Below are 15,414 nucleotides of genomic sequence, written 5' to 3'. Positions count from 1 at the left end.
GTTTTGTTAGTTAGTTTAAAACAATAATTCTCAGGTATAAATGCTTCGTCATGATGTGACTAGAAAATTACAGGAGTTTTGTTGATATGTAAAATTATTTTATAATCGAGTCATTGTGTTAAAGAGAGGGCGATGAATTAAAGAAGAAACAAAAGGAGCTGATTTTACTAGCGATAATTCTTCGGATTATTTTGAAAACGCTCGACAATAGGATTATCGGTGTGAATAATATTATAATTGCGGTATACATATCGTATATATAGAAATCATACACAAATCAGATCGGCATATAAAAAATTATATGTACAAGAAAGAGTTCGGTTGGAGGCGCAGTCAGGACCTTGAAGGTACGATCTTTTGTGTGATTTGTACCATAATATATGTTTTTATTTTATTCTTGTGGACACCTACTAGATTTTACACAGATAGTTCGCTTAACCGCTAAAGATTCTTTTCTCCGTCTCTTCTTCATGTTTTTTTCCTTTTTTTTCTTGTCTCTTTAAATACGTAGTTTAATGTTACATCGTGTGTCTAGGTGCTAACATTCAAGCTAAAGCTACGGCTGCTTAATTTAATTGTATACTTAATGTGCTTAATTTCCTTTTCACTGTACGCGTGATGTGTCTCATGTATGTAGGTATCTCTGTATATTATGTATGTATACATGTATATATGTGTTCGTAAATGTAATAAAGTATGTTATGTCAGATTGTATGTATAATATGTATCTGTGCGAGTGTCCATCTGTATGTATGTATGTATGTATGTACGTATGTATGTATGTATTAACGCGTTTTCCTCTCTCGTAGTATGTTCCGCTTTATGCTCATCGTTTATTGTGCTGTCACGATCAATTGTCCCCCGTCTCTTTTAAATTGCGAAGGCGATGGTATATTACAAGATTATTTGCCGCTTGATGTATATCGCGTGGCCCGTTACGCGGATCTTCTTGAATTTGTCTGAATTTCGTATTAATAAATAATAAACGAATCGCGACGTGGAATCAATTGACCTTGCATCCCTCGTCTGTTTGCGTCGTTCGATTGCTGATTGTATTTGTGGATCGTGTGCTAGCTTAACCCTCGTTTATGTACAATTCAAGTTTTGCAGTTCAGTTATATACTTTATAAAACGTAGTAGGAACTTTGGTTTCGCTGGGCAATGTTTCAAGAGCAGTTTCCTCTTTTTGTTCGTGCCACGAACTTATCTTCCTTTTCATTTTTTTCTGTTTTTTTTCTTGTTTTTTTAGTTTACTGTCATTTATTTTTCATCTTCGATTATTTAGTATTTTCCATCATTTTTTTCTGTTTCTTTAAATTATTTTCTATTTGTTCTTTCGTTCTGAAAACACATAATTTCGTTATTTTATTCGTCAAGCGTAGCAATGCGTGTATTTTCATCTCTGGATACAACCTGAATGAGAAAATTCGGCCGGAAACTGCTATAAAACATTCGCCCGTGGATCTATCTTCCTTAGAAATATGACACTCACGAATACAGTTCACGTTTTTTTTTCTTTAATACTCATGTTTATATTTCCGTAATGACCTATTGAATATCAATTTTTTTTTTCACGAAGAAAATACACATGATTCGTAAATTTGTTTTCTCTCTCTCGTTAGCAGTATCTCTCTTGTTCACACTCTCCCTCACTCGTTCGTAGTTTTTTTTTCTTATTTATTCTCTCGTCAACATCCACCGCGCCATTCTCCCCCGTTAGTTTTTTTTCCTCGTATAACAAAATTTAATAACCGGAATATCTCTGTACAAACGTTTTCATTCTTTTCTCTCTCTCTCTCTCTCTCTCTTTTTGTTCCACCCCACTCCGTCCCTTTCTTTTATCAAACAGAATAACATACACGCCCCCCCTATCCCGTAATCAAAATTTTGAATTTTGAATTATCCCCATATAACTCCACTCTTAACCGTATACCATCCCATCATTTTCTTCTTATAATACATTTCCCTGTCTCCTTTACACCGCAAATCTTTCTTTCTCTTTTTTTTTCTTATTCAGTTTTCTGTATCTTCTATTACCTCCATTTTTGTGTGCTTCGTTTAGGAACAGATCACTTTGCTCGTATCTTTAATGGTATCCTAGAGAGTAAAATATCTTAAACGTACGCGTTTGTCCTTACAAATTTAGTTTTCATTTTTTTACCCCCTCCCCCAACCCTAACGTGATTTTTATTTTCTCGTCGTTAACGTTTCAACCGTGCAATTACACAGTTGGTCCATTAAATCGTCCATTAAATCGTCCGTCGTCGTCTAGTCGTCGTCTGGTCATCGTTATGTCGTGTGCATAGCTACTTCGTAGCAGTCACGATTATTAAAAGTAGCATTTTTAGATTCTTACGATATTGCAGTCCCTAGGTGTCGCCTTAATATGTACACTCGCTACCCATTCGCGCTCCTAGCTATGCTCCTTGCAAGGATCTTCAGGTTTAATAATTAATCGTACTGAATTAGCCCATTACAACGGCGGGGTATCGAAGTACAATGTGTACCTGTCTGTATGAACGATGTATGTATGTATTATGCTGTATGTATGTGTCATGGTATCATCTCCTCTTTTTTTTCTCATTATGTTCCTTTAAACGCACAATCATCGTGTATATCTGTGTATGTAACGCGTGTAATACTTCTTTTTTATCTCTTTTTTTAATTATACTCGAGCTGAGAGATATTTAAGAAATCGTGTCATACTATTATTTCTTTTGGGATGGGTTTAGTTTCGCCTACAGTATCGTTTATTAACGGCAAGGAAGGAAAAATCGTCGAGAGAGAACAATGGTCGATCGGTCGCGCGCGCTATTTCTGTAGTATTTATTTTTTTCGCATTTTCGCATATATTTTATAATATTTTTTTTTTATCTTGAAAACCGACTATCCTGCCCTCCAGTTTAGTTTAGTTTAGATTAGACTGAAAGAAAGAGAGCCCTTTCACTTGAAGCGGAACACATTCAAAAGTAAACGCTATTATTTCTATATCGCTTAACCGGGGAATACATGAGATACTTTTATCCTTCGTGGATGGTCAATATTTTAAGCTTTTCTCGTAAAATGTGGTATTATAATTTATTTTTATTTAGTTTACTCTTCCTCTTTCCATTCTCCTTCGTCTTCTCCCTTCTTTTTTTTGCATTTTTTTCTCTTTTTTTTTCTTTTTACTCTTTTTTACTAACGAACCATTCCTCTGGATGCGTTAAATACGAAGATTCGTCTGTGGAAATTGGAAACCTGTCCCTGGTCATGCCGCGTCCCGTCTTCGCTCGAAATACGCCATTTTCGTGTCTGTTGCACGACACGACACGATTCAATTTGCGCGCTTGAATCGTACACCGGAAGTGAAATAAATGTTCGCCAAAGACGACTCACGGCATCTGTGATTCACTACATTGCTATTCATTAATGTCCTTGCATTGGTGAATTTGCAACCGAATTAATATCTTTATCCAGTGCACGTTGCCTATTTCATGGCCGTGTTATACGCACATATACATATATAATATGTACACGCATATGTATATATGTATATAGGTATATATTCAGCTCGTACTTATTACCATGGAATTTATATCGGTGATATATCGATCAGCTTCGCGCAATTCTATATTTATTTCTTGAAAGTCACTCATCTTGAGAATCGAATGAAAGCGGAATAGGAAAATCGAAGATGCCATATTGATGATGATCATCCAGCAAGCAATCTATCGATTTTCTTTGAGAATGAAGAATGATTATTCGAAACTCTTCCTAAAATTGCTATTCATTCAATATTTTGCTTTAACTAGAGATACTATAGATAAAAGTTGTTTCCTGTATTTTTTTGTCCTAGCTAAAGCAAAAATTGAATCAATTTTTCTTTTTTGAAGCGGTAATTCGATTGCATATTTTCCAGGCACTAAAGAAAGACGGGACACGTACCAAATATAAATATATCGATACAATCACCAGCGGCAAGCAGATCGAACATTTAGGAACGAAAGATGCGTAAATGTTTAATACGTATACCTCTTTATATGGCAGATTATTACGGACTAGTACTTTTTTTCCATGTTACTTTGCGGGGGAAAAACCTCAAACGTCCCTTTTTCTCGGGTTCGAATAGAATTTTAAAAGGGCATCAGGAGGATCCTTATGATCGATCGATAATATACTTTCAAAAAGACATTATTGCGTTAATTTACTCGCTACAAAGTTCCTTCGTCTTCTTCTCCTTTTTTTCTCTAGCTTCATGTCCCTCGTGACTTTTGCTTTTCGATCGATTTTCTTTTTTTTTTACCTAAATACACGCGTATAATTTACAGACGAGCACACCCAGAGAACAATATGGTTGAAACATTTTTTATCATTTTTTCTTCCCTAACGAAGCCTGTAAACGAGTGGTTGTTTTACCGGTAAGAATGAAAATAAAAAGAGTTGGATGATGGATCGTCATAAACGATAGTGGCGGTACTGTCAAAACTTTTCCGTTGCTATTTCCTGTGTGGTCAAACTGAATTGTATCCCGCTGTGTATGGCATGTGAATGTGACGGTACTGTTGTTGGCTGTTTGTTATTATTGGTATCCTGTTACTGTTGCTGTTCTCGTTGCTTCAACTATGTTCCTTCCTGTGTGCAAGAGGACCGAACACACTGGTTTGTTCCTCGGTCTCGTGGTTCTCGATGGGATTTCGTACAGAAAATATCATTCTACCTTTTGGAACGATTTAGAAGATTTCGATCATATCTTCTGCACGATCCTCGTTTTGTGCTTCGTCTGTTGGTTTCTTAATGACAGACGATTCTCAGTAGCTGGAAGCTTCTCGATCGTTTCACGAACTAGCGTTATCTGTGCGATTACTTAATGGAATTTACTTATCCTAGTTTCACGAGCCGAGACGCGACTTGATAATTGTTGTTTGATTTACGTCTTATCGCGTTCTGCCCCGTGACAAATGGTACACGAGTTCTATAACCGAATATTTATCAAGAATTTTCTTCTATTATATTTCTAGAAACTTACGAGGTGTCAATTTTATGTTTTACCATCAATCGATAACATTTCGTGTACCATTTATCAGTATGTATATTACCATCAGCCGTTTCTTTATCGACTATCGATAATAAAACTGCATTCTTTTCATTTGTAATGAAATCTTACAATTTTTTATCGATTTCATTTCCTTCTTTCTCCGTTTAACATTTATCGGATAAGACGATGGCGGTTAAGGCAATTATCAACGTTAAACGCTCGACTCCTGTACATCACATTAATCGTAGGTTTAAAACTATTTACATATAGGTCTCGTATACGCCTGCAATCACAATGATCTTTACATCGATCGTCGAGAGCGCGCCTTTAAAACTTCATGATTCGCCGGTTGTCGCCGAGAAACATGACTTTTTAAAGCGATTCCTTCGGGCGCGCTGATTTGTCGGAATTATATTATTAACGCGAGATTCGGTGAACCCTTTTTTCCATTCTTCTGTGTTCTCCGTTGTCGAAATCCCCAATTCACGCGCAAAATCTCATCGATCCATCCCTGGGTTGATGCAAAGCGACCGATGAACGTAAACGCGATTCGAATCTCGTGGAATTAATCCGTGCAACGTAAAATTCGAGTCCTTAAAGCTTCTTCATTTCTTTTTTAATTATTCTTGTTCATTGGTTCCGTTCGCGACCAATCTTATCCTAGCACTTTTACACAACGTCCTTCGACATCAGTCTCACCGCGTTCTTTAGGGATTGCCTCTTGTTACAGAACCAAATCCTGATCACTTCTCTGTCGTATCCGAGGCGTTGCGCCAAGTTCGTAATTTCGTTGCCTGAAATAAGTACAGAGAAAGGCGATTATTAATTTTTTAAAAGAATTTTATCTTTTTTCTTGCTTGAATGTATTTAATAGGTAACGAGATTTTTTAATTTTTCGTATTTAGAATCTTTGTATAATATGTCAAATACTTGATTACGACCGTTTCTGTATGAAATTCCTTTCGCTAGAATTCCTAAACTTTTGTAAAGAATGGCAATTGCAAAATTTCTACCCATAACGCTATAGTGAGAATCCCAGGCATTGAAAACTGTTTTTATCAACATCTTCCATTATGAAAATTTCAAATTACAATTTCATGCTAATATAACTTAACTTTTATCGAAGATTCGTTAAAAATGAATCAAGATCTTTACTAAAATACGAAATACGAATAACAATTTAAAAAAAAAAGAAATGGTCGTTCATAGAATGCACGATATTAGCAAAAGAAACAGAGAAACTTACCATTAGGATGAGTATTTCTATCGAAGTGAGCGTTCAGCAGTTCCAAAGCCTGTGGAGTGAACGAAGTTCGTCGCTTTCGTTTCTTGTTCGTTTCCACGCCGATGAAATCTGTCAGCTGATGTAGCCCGCTCTTGTGCCTGAAATCAAACGCACTATTCTCATTCCTGTTCCATAAAATCCATTAACGTTATACGTTTCAACAAATCAAATCAAAATTAGAAAATATATCTATTAATGACAGACACATAAAAAAATAAAATAAAATAAAATTCAGAATGAACATGCGTGTCACAGGAATGAACATCATGATCCCAATGATATGCTGTGTTAATTAAATAATGTCTTGAAAAAGACAATAAAAAGAGCAGGGAAGGAGGAAGGAGAAGCTCCCTATGGACAAACCGACTTGATTGCGAGAACTGAATTTTCATTTCGTGCCAATGCAAATATCTCGATCATGTTCTAATCAAATATTAAAACAAAACACGCGAATTTGATCGTGTGTTAACTTGGCAAACTTTCTCTGCATCAAAGCGATTCTCGTGAAACTGGAAGCGCCATAAACAGACAAAAAGAGACAGATCTGGACTAACCGATTTCATCCACTTCCATATTATCTTCCTTTCTTTTTAAAAAAACAAAAAGAAGAAAAAAATGTTAAAAAAAGAGATTATTAATACACATGGAAATGTAAAAGAATAGAAAATCACAGATTCAGATAAATTTGGGCAAATCTAAACTAATCAATTTCATCCATTCCCTAACTTTTTCAGATAAACAACGAGTAAAACCAAAAAGGAAGGAGAATAAAAAAATAGGATAAATAGGGAAAAGTGGAAGAATAGACAAATAGAGAAGAGGAAACATAGTGGGCATTTTGCGAGACATTCATCCCCCTTGACTGATTGGCCCGCGTCCCTAGCCGACGAACTTTCACGAATGGAACGGTCGAGGGTATCGCGACGTCGCCGTCGCGCAAATGAAATTAGCGATCGAAGCGTCGCTGCCGCTTCGAAAAAACCTCGTAACCGTAAACAGGAGAACTTCCGCTGGGAATCGCGACTAAACGAGCCAAACGCGTGAGAAAGGGTGAAATGTAGCGAGAAAGACAGAGACGGCGAGCGAGAAGGAGGGAGAGAAGAGGATGAAGGGTCGGCCGTCCTCGACGCACACAACACACAGAGGGTTGGCCGACGGGGGGATAGAGGCGTAGGTGGACGCCGCTGTGGAATTTATGTTTTTAATTTAACTCCGTATGACCAACTGTCGAGCCCCGCCGAAAAAAGTGCAGGCTGAGCCATTAGCATCGCGCGGTGATATTTCGTCGAATCCGCGAAAACAATATGCTAATGGAGAAGCCGGCGAGCGCGAAGAACCGATGCTTCGAAACCAGCTACCCCCCTCGGACAGGGGGGTGAGTTTTCAACGGAGGCTGACGAACGACCATGGGATTCGAGTAGGGGTGGTACGGGGCGATACGTCCACGCTACGCCGCTGTTTAATAGGGAAAAATTAATGGGGCATTTAGATGGTGATGAGGTAGACTCGATGGAATAAGGAAATGTTTTAGTTCGAATTTTGTACGCGTTTCAGGAAAAAATGGTAAAATATCAGTATGTTATAAATTTATTGTAACAATCCCGTTTCGTTTTCGATTTCGATTTTGAAAAATAGATTATATAATATAAATATTATTGCGTTGAAAATGGTAATCTGATGGAGAAAAATTAATGGTGTATTTAGATAATGACGAGGTAGGCTTGATGAAATAACGTGATATTTTATTTCGAATTTTTTACGCGCTGCCGCTGAAAATGGTAAAATGTTAATATATTGCAATTTTGTTGTCATAATGTCTGAGAGTTCTAAGAGTGAATTACAACATATTAATTCGTTTAAAGATGGTAATTACGATGGCGTAGTTTCATTCCTGATCTTTTGTTTATTTATTCATTGTATTTGTTTCTTTTGCTTGTTCTGTGTGTAGACATCATCAAGTCTTGATAATACGTTAAATATTTATGTATCAATATTATGTATGTTTGTATCATAGAAAATTATTCTATTATTGTATTAAAATAGTTATGACGGGTAGTTTTATTTATCTGGTTTTTATTCATTCCACCTCTAGTTGGAGATATGAAATATGTTGGAGAAATTTCAATATTCTTAGAGATGTTATGGTCTGAATAAAATAAAATCAATTACACTGGCATCTTGTTAGTTAACACTCGTTATTTACTCAAATAATATTCAGGGAAAGTTTTTAGCGATCTTCAAAACTGGTATAAACGTTATTGTATAGGAAACGGATATTGTATAGGAAACAGATTAGTTTCCTAGTAATTGACGAGAAGTGGTAGAATTTATTAATTTATGTGATTAAAATTAACCATGCGGTAATTACATTTTTCCTATACAAGAGCTTTATTTTTAGTGGCGCACCGGTTTATTAATTATATTTGAGTCATTGGTGTAAAAGGCTGATGGAGTTTGTAGCATTCGTCGAAATGTGAATTCAGCCATTAAAAAAATGTCGACGCCCGAAGAATTGAAAGGCTACGCTCGAAGGGAGCAATTAAAAATGCAACAGCGGTAAAATATCTTCCAAGGAGGTCTGCGAATTATAAACGGTAGGTATTATTATGAATATTGTTTTAATCGTTTATCAAAGCAATTGCCGACATTACGGCCGACTAAAATGCAAGCTCGAGTTCCGAGCACTTATTAAAAGCTAGTTAAATAAGGAAAGAAACGAAAAGAGAGAAAGAGAGAGGAGAAAAAGAGGAGCACAAAGCTTTCAATAACTGAAGACACGCGACACAAATTAAAAGGCGACCGCTTCAAAGCGGTCACAAATATCGTAATTGCTTCTCTTGCGCCAATTTACCACCGCTTTCAATAATCTTAATAAACCCTTCCGCCTCCAAAGGAAACGTTATTATCGCGCGCGTGTATTGCAGGCGAGAAAAGCTGACTGAAGAAGAGAGGAAACTCGTCGGGACGAGTGACGAGGGTTGGATAAAGAGAGTGAGAGAAAAAGAGGGAGAAAGGGAAAACGTGGAATCAAACCGGCGTCGAGGGTTAGCCCGAGCACGTATTCCCTCATAGGTGAGAAGCCAAATGAAGAGAGAAAGAGGGGAAACGCGGTAGGTACGTAGACGAAGGAGAAACAAGGACAGGGATAAAACGCGGTGGCGAGGTTCAATCCGCGAGGGCGAGAGAATAAGCAAGAGGAAGCGAGAATTAAACGTCGTCGTCGAGGAGAAGAGGAAAAAGAATGAAAGGAGCCTCTAACACCGAGCCGACGTGTCGCGTTCAAGACAATACGCACCACGTCGTCTCTTTTCTTTTCTTTTTTTGAAATATGAATCACGACCAAGTACGTGCTATCAGACAAACGTTGAAAACGTGCTTAGTCAGCGGGGAGGTTTGATTCTTGTCTCCTCTAAATCCGTCCTCTGGATCGTTGGAATAAATCAGCTAATCGAATATTTATTAGAAACTCCTTATTGGCTGGCATTAAACAAGCTTAAATCTTGCCGAGAGGTATATATACAGTAGCTCACGGAAGTCTTCAAACACTTGTGAAAACCTTTTATGAATATATTATATGCGTTATACGAGATTTTAGAATTTTATTAGCACTGTAACGAGGCTTAACTATCGCGGTAATACTATTGGTAAAGTTTGAAACAAATCCGAATAAGACACATAGGGGTTATAAAATATTTAGTGCAACTACATATCTCACAGGGGTCGCACAAATATTTAAATTATCTTATGTGCTTAAATTTATTATGTGCTTGAGATGACCAAGTACTGTATACTAACTTTTTATTGAGTGCATATTTGCAATCAATGTGTTGTGAATTCTATATACATATTCAGATTGAATTTAAATTTGCTCGACATCTCTCATTACAGTGCAAATGAAATTTCAAAATCTTTTACGATTTTACACATACGACTTGGACATAAAAGTTTTCTATAAATATTTGCAATAAATATCTTGTAACTTCTATATACATTTTCAGACTGATTTAAAATTTGCACAACATAATCGTAACAATCCTGTCTCGTTACAGTGCGAATGAAATTTTGAAATATAAAATATAAAATCAGAGACTTGTAAAGGCGAGAAATGGAAAGAAATAGCATTTGAAAAATTATGGAAACACCTGGAGCCATTGGAAATCTAGAAGGGAAGAGAAAATATAAGCAAACTGCGTAATAGACGAAGAAATAAACGAAGAAGGAAAGAGATTGTGGCGTGGGTGTACCATGGATTGGCGAGTGTTAGCGTTTACGCGACCGTGTAGAAATTCTAAGTAGAATAAGGAAGAGAATCAGAGGAGTGAAAGAGGGAACGAGAAAGAGGCAGTAAAAGGAGGTGGAGAAGAAACGACAGGAATCGTGGGTAAGAGCTTGGTGGGGTAGAGAGCTGCGAAGGGAGGGGTACATCAGAAACCTGATTTTAATTAGTCCACAGTTTAATTACTCGGCAGATAAATCGTGCACGTGCACCGCATAAACTAGCCGCTTTCATTTTTCCCGGACGCGGCCGGCACGGTCGCGCTTACTTCTATGCCGCGAGAATGCAGGATGGGTCATTGTTGCTCGGTTGGTGCGCGAGCGAAAAGAGAAATGACCGTGCTTAAACCGTCATCGAATCGGTTGGATAATAGTCGGCTGCGTTAACCGGCTGACGGATCCACAGGCTCGTAATCCTTCCACGTCCAGCTCTATGCTCGGTTTCGAACTCAGTTCCTTTGAAATCCAGTGGTAATTGAATATTTTTTGGTCTTTTCAAGATCGGATGAGTATATGGAACGGTCTAATGGGTTTATTAGGAATTCGTAGATCGCAATGATCATAATTGGGTGTATTACGCTGCGGAAAAATTATTTAATTATGTAGGACATTTAAAAATATTTAACAGAAGGATACTTTGACAAGTATTTGGTCTCTAGAGCCTTTCGAATTTCTAACAATTCTCGAACAGTTGTCAAATTTAAGGTTTGTAGAAAATTAAGACATTCTATTTTGTTAGAAATGAAAAGTATTCTTTATTCGTATATTTATTTATTTGCTCTAATGCGAACATTTTCTTCGAAACGCACCATCGTCTTCTTTACAATTTTATTATAGTCATCGAACTTCTATGCTTCGATTTCACTACTTTTCCAATAAATATGTTTAAGAAAAATTTTACGACGAAATTGAGATAAAAAAATCACATGTTCAACAATTGCCCATTATGTTCGTCGAACAAAAGAAATATTTTTCCAACGAGAAAAAAAGATTTGATTCAGTCGAAAATGATTTAAAAAACACAGATTCTCACATTTTTTTTAGAATGAACGCCTCGTCTGATCATTCACGTTCTACCTGGAGTAACGGGATGATGTGGCGGAAAAGAGAAAATGAGAGGACTTTCGCTTTTCGTTTTGAACGAACGAGTAATCAAGGAACGAATCATTAAACGGGAAAACGGTTCCGGGCCAATAACGCCGGGGATGATTCGCTGTATCGCCGTGCAAAGGTGTTAATGCATAGTCAACAAATCATTTTGTTCGTTTTGGGAAAATCTGTTGATGTTACGCCGCGGGAATGCGGAATGGGTCATTGTTGCCGGCTCGGCCGCGAAAAGAGAAATGACCGCGTGCTCCTGTCATCGAATCATCCGGTTCACGGTCGAGATACATGCTGCGTACCTCGATACGCTACCCTACATATATAAATACATATACGTACATGTGTATTTTATAACACGTCTGTTGTATTTGCACGTGTTTATATATATCTTTTTGCATATAACACACGTATATATACTCTCCACACTTTTGCCGATAATAAAATGGCATCGCGGTGAAATCGAAACCATAAACCGTGTGTTAGGTGTCACCGACTCGTGAAATTCGATTGATTGATACTCTTAGATTGTGATATTTGTTCAACGACCATTCTGTATCGTGGGAATATGAACGTCAATTTAAAGATTAGATAGGATATTTTGTTACGAATATTCGCAAATTATGATTTTTTAAGTTGATGATTTAAAATACACACTGTGTGAGAAGATGAACGTTTTTTTTTAGACATTGCCATTGACAGACATTGACAGAGTTCCGAAATTTTTTAAGATTTGGATTATATTTGAATTAGATTAGAGCTCTAATGATTTTGACTTTTAAGCTACAGGAGGAATCTAAATGCTACATATAGAAATTTTTTAGGATTAGAATATTTTAACCTTAGCGGCTTAATGATTCTTAAGCTTCTTGGGAAAGTTACTACGGACTATTGATACGCACTTTTAGAATGCAAAGAAATCTGATAGTCATTTAAATAGATAATTCTAGGAAACAACATTTCTTTTCACGAAAACCCACAAATACTATTTGTGACATTCCAAATCCGAAACCTCCTTACGTGACATATTGCAAAACTCGATACTTCACTTCAATTTATTCCTATCGAAGCAAATTTCCTATATTACAAAATTAATCTACATAAGATCAAAAGCAACAATAAACCATGAAAATTTCGCAAGAATATCCACGGCAATGGAAATAAGTCGGCGTGCCGCGAATCGTTCGTTATGAGGCCGGTTGTATCGGTCGGCCACGGTCGAACGATGAATTAAACTTTAAATTTCGCTAATTACAGATCCTGATACAGCGTTCGCAGAAAATCGTGGGATGTCGGTGTGTAGGTACGTCGGTGCACGCAGTAAAACCGATACCTCGAAGGAGGAAGCCGATAGGCGACTTCTTTCGCGACACGAATAAAACCGGCGGTACCTGTAGCAGCGCGGAGAGCACGATCCCGCTAACGGTTTCCCCCATTCTAATTAACATTCCGCGTATTTATTAGACGCGGATCTGCAATTAATCAGGTGGATTCAATTAGCGAATTACCAATTAGCACGCACGCGTTCACACGCTCTTGGACACTGCTTGAGATCCTGTTGGACGGTCGTTGGATAATCATGAGTTACGATATACGTCGTTAAAACGGCAATCTTGTACGTGATCGGACGATCTTCACGAAATTGAAGGTGATTCTGAGCATCATTAATTTTTTTCAATCAATAAAGGAAGAAGTTTCGGTTCTTCAAAAGGGAGTTGAATATGTATTTGGTATTGTGCTTGACTTGAGAATGCTTTGTTGGAGAGTTTTAAGATTTCAGTTTCAGTACCGTTGATATCGGGAAATTTAGAAGAAAAAGAAAACGTTCGGAAAATTTAAGGAAAGCATTCGATAAGTAATGAAGCTTTGTTTTTGAAGGAGACGAGTACTTGGTGTAGTATTGCACTTGACAGTAATCGAGCTTCAGGGGGAGAAATGTTTAACCAGGATTTGGACATGGATTTTTAATTTGTACATTTAAGGTCTTTTCATATTGAGAAATTTAGAATGTTAACGAATTTAAGATCTCAGTTTGAATACCTAAGGTATTTAGATGTTACGAAATTTGAAGAAATTAGAAATTTTAGGAGAAGTGTTCTGTGAAATGTGTCTCGATAAATATTTTTGAATTTGATTAAATTTGATCTTCGTCGAATTCAAGTTTATCAATTCGTTCGAAGAAGATTTTTTCAGAGGTAAGATTATAATGCCACATCTTTACTTTTTCTTACATCATTACAAATCCACAAAATGAATTGAAATTGTAAAATGACATTCCAGATATACTCACCTCTCTTCAGCCTCTTTCATCCACCTTTCAAGGACCGGTTTTATCTTCTGCGCGCTCTTTGGCGTAATGTCCAACTTTTCGAATCTAGAGCCAACAATAAGTTATGATTCTCGTTCTGTGATCTCGTATCTTATATAAGATGAAAACTCGTGAAGGAAGAAATCGCACTTTCCACGCCAAAGACGTAAAGACACGCTATTCGATCATTTAGAAATACCAGTCACAAATATTATCAATTAAGACACTTCGCGTAATTATGTTCGAATGAAAAGGTATAGAATTGAATTGACAGAAATTCTTTGCGTCTTTGTTCGACTAAAGGAGCACTAAAAGGCATGCATTGACTCAAAAACAGGACATTGACAATGCGTGCATGCTTAAAGGTTCTGGTGATACCGTGTATGATGTTGCCAACGCGCTTCGAGAGCTAGTGTTCTTCTGCGACGAGCGTAAACCAAGTTCATTATTGTGAAGATTGAGATAATTAATTTAGAACAAGTATCAAAAAAAATTAAAAAAAAAATATCAAGACGAAGATCGGCTAAAAAGGAACACACTCTCGTCGACGGACGTCGATCTCCGCGATTTCTTGAACGTGTTCTTACGCGTTGGCGACATCATGCCCAAGTTTGCCAATGCCCTGGCTCGAAGAAATCGTTAACTTTCAGAAGTGCTCCTTTCGCATTTCATTTATATTTTACTTTTTATCTTTCTTTTCTCAGAAAACGGAGTTAGAAATTAGTGATAGTGCTTTTGCAGCTATACCCAAATATGCCCCATATGGTACTAAGACGTGGTTAAAAAGCGACTAAACGTTTCGTCTAACGAAACACGAGGAGAGTCGAACAGAGAAGATCGACAGACATTGGACAGAAAAATAGAAGAAAGATCAGGGCGAGAGTATTCGGATAGAAGTTAATTCGTACTAACATAGTACGCGTGTACGCTTGTTCCTGTATCAATTTCGTTTATGTAATAAAATGAAAAAAAAGATATATATATAAAACAAAGGTAAATTAACCTGCGAAGGTTTGATTGTTTCGTTGAGAACACTCATTCCGAGCTATTCGTACGCCTTTTAACATATGCACACGACGATACCAAATGTACGGATTCACATGCTTGGGTATAACTGCTATGCTTCCAGAGGATTTGAAAAAGTTTTAGATTTTTAGGTAAATTAAATAGCATGAGGGGTGAACGTACGTAGCTTGCTGCTGAGAGGCAATCTGCGAGGCAGCGTACATCTGGGTAGCCAGGGCACTGGGGAACAATCACCAATGCTTAAATTAGTCGTTACGATAACAATACTATATGGATGTAGAAACAGTGTTTCTACTTGCCACCAGCATTACCACTGTGGTTCCTTTCGTAATTTTATATGTATTTTGGAAAGACATGTTATTCGTCAAACTTGAGGGTTGAAGATAGTGTACTCGATCTCTT

The 15,414-nt window shown here is 37.1% G+C and overlaps 1 protein-coding gene across 3 annotated transcripts in view; it reads right to left on the bottom strand.

Annotated features, from left to right (window-relative positions):
• Positions 1-237: 237 nt before the first annotated feature.
• pdm3 (POU-domain protein pdm3) overlaps positions 238-15,414 on the bottom strand; it is a 212,218-nt gene continuing 197,041 nt past the window's right edge. For 2 of the 3 annotated variants that reach the window (XM_033342251.2, XM_033342252.2), the window contains 4 exons: positions 15,175-15,231; positions 13,969-14,052; positions 6,264-6,400; positions 238-5,811 (listed from right to left, as the gene is read on the bottom strand). In XM_033342251.2, coding sequence (XP_033198142.2) covers positions 5,687-5,811; positions 6,264-6,400; positions 13,969-14,052; positions 15,175-15,231 — 403 coding nt within the window. In that variant the 3' untranslated portion in view covers positions 238-5,686. The remainder of the gene's footprint in view (positions 5,812-6,263; positions 6,401-13,968; positions 14,053-15,174; positions 15,232-15,414) is intronic. The other variant, XM_033342253.2, reaches the window with a different exon arrangement.

The sequence above is a fragment of the Bombus vancouverensis genome, chromosome 11 (genome assembly GCF_051014615.1).
Source record: "Bombus vancouverensis nearcticus chromosome 11, iyBomVanc1_principal, whole genome shotgun sequence".
Taxonomy (NCBI): domain Eukaryota; kingdom Metazoa; phylum Arthropoda; class Insecta; order Hymenoptera; family Apidae; genus Bombus; species Bombus vancouverensis.
The sequence above is the reverse complement of the archived record's forward strand: the minus strand, read 5'-3'. Positions and strand labels throughout refer to the sequence as shown.